The sequence below is a fragment of the Rutidosis leptorrhynchoides genome, chromosome 1, assembly GCF_046630445.1.
Source record: "Rutidosis leptorrhynchoides isolate AG116_Rl617_1_P2 chromosome 1, CSIRO_AGI_Rlap_v1, whole genome shotgun sequence".
Lineage (NCBI taxonomy): Eukaryota > Viridiplantae > Streptophyta > Magnoliopsida > Asterales > Asteraceae > Rutidosis > Rutidosis leptorrhynchoides.
In genome coordinates, this window is record NC_092333.1 from 35,104,447 (window position 1) to 35,112,057 (window position 7,611).

Consider the following 7,611-nt stretch of genomic DNA (forward strand, 5'->3'; position numbering starts at 1 on the left):
TGGACCACATCACAATTCACATAAAACATATACTCGTCGCTCTTGAAAAGAATATTCCCATAAAATTTATGTTGCGATAGATTTGATAAATTTCATTTTTGCCATTATATATGACAATATGAGATAAATTTGACTTGGACTTATTTAGAAAATAAATAATTAAAATTAATAAATGAATGTAAATTAAAAAGTGTAAAGATATTTAATAGTTAGTTCATTGCAAATGAACCATTATCTAAGACGAGGACATCTAACTATTTCCATTTTGTATCTTGTTCTTGATTATACAGACACTGCATAAATATATGTAACCTTTTTGCGGCGATATACTGGCGATAATGTTATTTAGGAGGGTAAAACTAGCGGGAACTATCTTGGGGAAAAATCTAGCGGGAATAATACAACGACGATTATTTGCGGCGATGAGCGCCACAAAAGTTTTGGCGAGAAAGTTTTTTATGTTGGACAGTAAATAAGAAATGAAAAATAATAATTTTGTGACCATTTTTTTCGGCATCGATGTCGCCACAATTATTTTTTCAACGTTTGACAAAAACTGAAATAGAAAGAAAATGAAAAATAAAATACTATACTTTATTTGCGGTGACATCATCTAAAAGTCTCGCGGCAATTGTTAATCAAAAACACGAAAATTTTGTTGGTCCTACATATAAGTTCATGAGTTCCTTAGTACTCTAAAATCAATTAGTGATAGATGGAGGTTCCTTTAAACTTGTATAGATACATTTGTTTCTTTCATTTTTCGATGTGAGACAGAAATAACCGATTAATTCCAACAGTGTAGTACTACTTGTTGCGTTGAGATCACGTCACCGCAAAATGTTTCGTCGTCCGTCCTATTTTTTTCTTTTTTTATATAGTATTTTTCTAGAACTTATATTCACAAGTTCTTAAACTTGTATCTACTAAACAAGACTAAAAGTATAAGTTTGTGAAAAAAAAAAAAAAAATATAGGCTTGAATTCTTATAAGAAACATACACCCGGGTAAGTGGTCACCGAGTTGCCCGATGAAGCACACCACCCGGGTTCAATTCCTGGCTATGCCAAATTGTTCAAAAAGGGAGTGTGAGTAGAGGGTGCGCATAATGCGCAATTCACCCGGTATCAGGTCTCGCGCTCGGGGGGCTTGATTACCCAAGGTTTTACCTTCTATGGGGGAGCCAATGTGCTCGTTCATAGGAGGGTTTCCTCGCTTACCAAAAAAAAAAAAAACATACACTTGAATTGTTATAAACTTTTATTAGTTCATATGTCAAACGCGCCCCACACCAAATACTCCAAGGTAACGGAGGAAAACCGGTACCTGCTCGCAAATACAATGTAGGAGTTATAGAAACAGATGTGAACCGTGTGGATCGGGTCTCCACTGGGCCCATGAGCCCATCCACAAATTCATATGAATTTTAATGAATGTGACATATATACACGTGATGCATGTATATAAAAAACTTGTGATAAATATTCTTATCCAAAGGTCAAAGGAGCAAACAAAGTCACTGGAGACTTATTCCACCTATATTTTTTGTTTTCTTAATGTGTTAGTATAAAAGATGTTTATTTATAGGTAGCATAATTTCTACCTCATTCTTTTATTTGAAGTACGAACCACGTGTAATGGTGGTTTTGGTCACTAAAATACGTATGTATGATGACATATAAGTAGAAAGGGTTGATGCTAATGTTTCGTTAATGTAGAAGAAAAAAGTTAAAGTGCTCATGGCCCATAATTTCAATATTTTTTTTACATTAACATTACTCAGTATTAACATTACTCCGTATTACTCCGTATTAGGGGCCCATATTTTTTTAGGGGCCCATATCTTTTTACAAGAAAATTAACATTACTCCGTATTACTTACCTACAAGAAGTTAAATCACAACTATGAGGACTATTTAAGGAATTTTTTTGGGTGTATTATATAACTCACAAGGTGATTAATTGTATTTCTCTTAAAACTACGTGTCAATTTGTTTGTAGACGAGGAGTGAGTATTATGCCAAAAGAAGTTTATATTAAGGTTATGTATAGAGAAGATTCCAATTAACTTGCACCCCTCTTTTGGTAACTTTAATATTATGAACGATCATTTTAGTTATTTGATATTTACATTTACGCATTCTCAAAAATAGTGGGGGGTCAAGGCGCAAGCACTCCCTTGCTTGTTTCGGAGTGCTACCCCTTTTGTAACAAACCGTATCAGCTATAACATTACACTTGACTCATTTATACGTAACAGATTTCATATTTCTATCTCACGTATAGCAAAAGTTAAAAAAAATATGCCAAAATGTAAGGTAGTCAAACATATCAACAATGGACAATATTGTACAAAATGCGTACTGTCATCTTTCTTTATGTTTCATACTCGATGTTAGCTGAAAAATTATTCTTATCACTAGCAAGATTTTGGCAAAACAATGTTTCACTAGAATGTTCAGTTCGAGTATTTCTAACTATAGCCGAAATCATATGTAACACATCTGGTATGCATATAATATAAGTGAACTTACAAAAGACAGTAGTACCACAACTGCAAAATATGACAGTAGAATAGAATGCCATTATTTAACAACCCAAAACAATAGATGTTCATCACAAAAGCCATAAGATTAATTAACATGTGTTCATCCACATTTTAACCACAATAGCTTTTCATGGATTTAGGGTTCCAACTCATTATCTTGAAAAATGTTTCATGAAAATCAAGTACAGCATGCAAATGCACATGGATTCCTTAATTATATAATCAAGATTTGATCCATAATCACCAATTACTTGAAAATTGCCATACACTAGACTACACAATACCTGGGCTCATCTCATATAAGGTAAAACATAAACTTTATCCACAAAATCATCTTTTTTACTTGAGCTGATGGAAGAGACCCAACCTAGCATAAGCATGTACCCTGCATTACTGTAAATATCTGTTAGTTTTCATACAGACTATCATAATCTTGTTTAAAACCAAACCAACCAAGTAAAAAGGGGCCGGGTTGGTTTGGATTGACCATGAACAATTATTTTTCAAGACATTCATTCTTCTTTTTATATCTATAACTAGTATGGTAAGTATGATTACAACAATCACATTATTTCACAAGTAATCTTGATTATTATTTTTTATTTTTTTATTTTTTTACTGCAAGTGACCTTTAACTTGTTGGACTGAACATTCTTTTTAGCTAAAGAAACTTATGATATGAGTTCGACCCATTAAATACAACGAGATGGCGTACCTTCTGCTTCAACGGAAAGAAATCGTCCCATCATCATCATCATCTTCGACTACTAATATTTGCAGAATTTTTTTTAATCTAACATCAAACAATAACACAAACCCTATTTGCATTATTTATTTTTTAGGTCACTAGCTGCATGCATTCACATTGACTTTTTTGATGGTGATGGGTGAGAAACAAAAGTCAAGCTCTTCGGGTTTTCAGGAATCTCAGCTTGAGAGGCCAAGTACTCCAAAGCAACAACAATATCACCGATTAACGGCCGAAACTTCGCTTGCTCTTGGAGACACATTGCGATTATGGCAACCATATGGTGCATACAACGTGACGGGAAACGATCTTGTAGCAACGGGTCAGCTAACTCAACAAACTTCTTCCTATCTCTTAAAAATGGACGGGACTGCAAAAATCGGAACAAGATGGAATGTTTTAAACAATGCAGCAATGCTACCATGTGCATGAACATAGGGACAATTTCAACTCGCTCATGCGAAAAATGGTCAATTTAGGCCAAAGTGGTACATAAAATTATATTAGCAGAAAAAATGAGTCACAAAGTTTATATATAGATGGCAAGATGGGTAAATTGCGTCTCCCCACAACACCTCTACATCTTTTATTATAACAAACATGCATTAATTATGACTACATAACGATGTTATATTGTTATTATTAAGACAACCCATCTTTACCCATTTGGCATGTTTTCATGTAAGATATAACACAATCCAACTTAGACCCATGCATAAGTAAATGGGTTGCAATTGTTGCCTTCAAGTTTAAATTTGATCCAAGGTTGACAAGTATCTACTACCTCTTAGACATAGCGAAAACAAAAATTTTTTCACCGGGGGGCGAAAAATTATTTTAAAAGCGTGGCAACTTTTTTTAGCCAAAATATGGAGGTATTTGGGCAAAATATGGAGTCTTTTTGGCAAAATCCGGAGGTTTTTGGGCAAAATATAAAGACTTTCGGGCAAAATCTGGAGACTTTTGGGGCAAAATATGGAGATTTTTTGGGGGAAAAAAAAAATCCACTGTGGGCAAAATGAAAAAATACAAATTTTTTGCACTAAAAATTGAAAATCCACCGGGGGCAGGTGCCCCCTGCCCCTACCTATATCCGCCACTGCTCTTACATCGCCTTTATGATAGCAAGTAGATAAGTGATAATAAAAATAATGAGTAAACTTAATAAATCCATTCATTCATGTAAAAGCAAATTTCGGTAGGTCAACCGAACGTGACCTGTTCTCAACAATCATAACACTTTAACGATTTTAATAGAAGCTTGTTTAACCTGTTAATCAGCCCCTGCCCATATTACCCCATATACTCATTACAATCTGAAAAAAATTAAACATTCAAAATCAAGAGAAAGGTCAACCGATAACTCACCCATGAAACTAAATTCTGTTCTTCAGGTTTTTTAGTCATGTTGATAGCTTTACGTCCGCTAATAAGCTCCAACAATACAACACCAAAGCTATAGATATCAGACTTAATGGTAAGTTTACCACTCATGGCATAATCAGGTGCACAGTAACCGTATGTACCCATGACCCGAGTCGACACATGGGTTTTATCACCAACAGGACCCAATTTAGCAAGCCCAAAGTCTGAAAGTTTTGGATTGTAGTCATTATCCAACAATATGTTGGATGATTTTAGATCACGATAAATTACTGGCGGATCTGCTTTACAATGAAGATACTCAAGGCCACGAGCTGCACCAACAGCAATCTTCAGTCTCGTGCGCCAATCCAATGGCTCCTGATAAGGACCTAGATCTGAAAAAAAAAAATAACATCAAGGTAAACAGGTCAAATTTAGGTTACATTTTTTCTTAAAAGTGTTAAACGGGTCAAAGAAGAAAAGCTTTTACAGTGGAAACGGGTCAAACAGTTCCAAGTCGCAGAACTCAAGCATTTACTACCTCTTGAGAATACACGTTTTTCTTGTTCTGGTTTCTACCCCTTCCACATATCAAGAGTTTGTTGAACTTTTAAATTATACAACACACGCATCTTAAAAATTACAACAAGAAAGTAACTAGAACCATTCAGAGTTGAAGGACACTCTCTTAACGATTAAGCACCTAAATTTTTTGCAATATCCTCCTAAAAAGTTATATCAGAAAACTTATCAAACAGGTATATTGAATTTTTTATTGATGTAAAATGTTAATAAGTTAATTTTACCTAATATATATTTTTCATTTGAAATTATTATCAAAAACATGTTTTTTTTAAAGGCAAGTTGTCGGCATCACCCAGAGGGGACTTAACCACCTTCGCGATCATATGCCACGCACGCATGCGCTTTCGGGAGGAAACCCGAATCGCATTGCAGGAATCCAATCCTTAAACCATTCCGAGGGGCAGAGCGAGGCTCGAACCCATGACCTAAACCCAAGCCCCAAACACAAGGTGTGAAGATACCACTGAGGCAAGCCTAGAATGGTTATTATCAAACATGTTACTATCATTCAGAATTCAGATTATGAAGCATTAGCATTTAACGCTAAATCGTTCAGTTTTATTAAACACAACCGAAGACATCCAAGCATAATGTGAATTACTCGATAAATATAGTATAGTAATCGGAGAAAGAAAAGAAAAGTAATATTATTTACCGAAAAGATGGTTTTCTAGGCTACCGAGTGGCATGTAGTCGTAAACCAAGAGTCTCTGGTCTCCATCCGCGCAATAACCAGTCAAAGTGACTAGGTTTGAATGACGAAGAAGACTCAACATAAGAACCTCTACAATGAATTCTTGGTTCCCTTGAAGACCATTCGGGTTCAGCTTTTTTACAGCCACCAGCTGTAAATGTAATTCAATTATTAATCCCATAATCTAAAACAATTTTTTTACTCATACTAAAAATGAAAAGAGTTTTTACCTTCCCTGATTCCAACCGACCCTTGAAAACACTTCCGAATCCACCTTCTCCTATCAAGTTTGCCTCCCTGAAGTTTTGTGTAAAAGCAGCTAACTCACGAAACGTAAAGCATCGAGCCACATTAGCTCTCTGACTACACAATGCACTACCTTTTCCTTTGATAGAATTCACATTTTTCCCATCTACATATGTTACAACAAAACATACATCAAATTTTTTTTTTTTTTTTTTTTATGAAAGGCACAAAACATAGTTTAATACACAAACTTCTGAGTAAACTTCCAAAAACAAATGAAAACTGATAAAAAAAAATTCAATGAAAACTTCACAAAATAAATAATTAAGTAAAAAGAATAAAACTTGACTATCTATTTCAGTATACTTCACAAGAAAAATGAAACCTTGATGATATTTTATGATGAATTTTACAAAAAATAAAATAAAATAATACGGAGTAATAAATAACCTGATAACCTTTTTTAATAAAATTTAGAAAAATAAAACTTTAACAAAAAATTTCACACAAAAATGAAATAAAATAAAACACCCTGATACTGGTATGCAATAAACTACACATGAGTAAAAAATGAGAACTTGATAATCTTACCCCTAACATCATTGTATGTTCTTCCCTTTCCATGAGCTACAGAAAAGAATAAAAAGGTGATAAACTTGTAACTAAGAATCATAATAGTAATAATACTTAATTAATGACAATGATAAACAATTACTAAACCTGTGTAGTCATTGGAATCCAAATCACCATCACAATTTTTAACATCTTTAAAGTAGCCTTTAAAGCAAGAAAAACAACTCATTTGTTACAAAACAAAAAAAGCTACAAATTCATATATCCTATCAATGCAACCCAACTTTGGGCGAAATCAAAATTGGAAATCCTAATTGGACAGCAGATCTAATGAATCAACATGGCATTACTTCAAAATTAGAGTAAGTAAACAAAAAAACGTTGAATCAAAAGAAATTTTAAAATGAAAATGAATCAGAACAAAAAAAAAAAAAAAAGGTGAAAGTTTAAAACGGAGCCATAAAGTTAAATGTGTTTTAATTTGGGATGAGTAAATTAGTGATGGCTAAGGGAAAGAATGAAAGAATCTTGTATTTATATATATCTGCTAATTAGTATATGCTGATTCCGCTTTTAGCGGCAATTCGCCCTCCTTATCATTAGTATTAATACCTTCGTATTACATTTTGAGAATATTATGGAGTTTTGTCTTTTTAATGAAATTTGATAATTTGATTATGATATATGTTTTATTTTATTTTATTTTATTTTGTTTTAAGTTTTTATTTTTGTAGATGATCGTGAGATGTTTAAGCTATGGTTAATTGATATTTATGGAAATTAAATGAAGAATATAATAAGAGATAAAATTAATGTGTCCTGTTTGATCTCTTTAAATATCATTAGCTGTCT

At 33.3% G+C, this 7,611-nt stretch overlaps 1 protein-coding gene across 2 annotated transcripts; it reads right to left on the reverse strand.

The window, feature by feature from the left end:
- Window positions 1-2,680: 2,680 nt before the first annotated feature.
- LOC139886418 (probable serine/threonine-protein kinase PBL21) lies at window positions 2,681-6,988 on the reverse strand. 2 transcript variants are annotated; one of them, XM_071870235.1, is made up of 7 exons: window positions 6,907-6,988; window positions 6,778-6,813; window positions 6,171-6,352; window positions 5,902-6,091; window positions 4,665-5,056; window positions 3,264-3,666; window positions 2,681-2,933 (listed from the first exon to the last, which is right to left on the reverse strand). In XM_071870235.1, exons 1-6 carry the CDS (start codon window positions 6,986-6,988, stop codon window positions 3,409-3,411), a joined length of 1,140 nt encoding a protein of 379 aa, XP_071726336.1. In that variant the 3' UTR covers window positions 2,681-2,933; window positions 3,264-3,408. The 2 variants fall into 2 exon arrangements, with proteins under 2 accessions (XP_071726336.1, XP_071726335.1); XM_071870234.1 differs by having other exon boundaries at window positions 2,681-2,941.
- Between the last annotated feature and the right edge of the window lie 623 nt (window positions 6,989-7,611).

Bases quoted from the DNA above. Each gene is read 5' to 3' on its own strand.
- LOC139886418 (XM_071870235.1), bottom strand. From the start codon at position 6,988: ATGAGTTGTTTTTCTTGCTTTAAAGGCTACTTTAAAGATGTTAAAAAT. The intron at 6,092-6,170 runs GTAAAAACTCTT...TTACATTTACAG, and splicing joins GTCGGTTGGAATCAGGGAAG to CTGGTGGCTGTAAAAAAGCT. The intron at 3,667-4,664 runs GTGAGTTATCGG...CGATTTTTGCAG, and splicing joins AACAGAATTTAGTTTCATGG to TCCCGTCCATTTTTAAGAGA.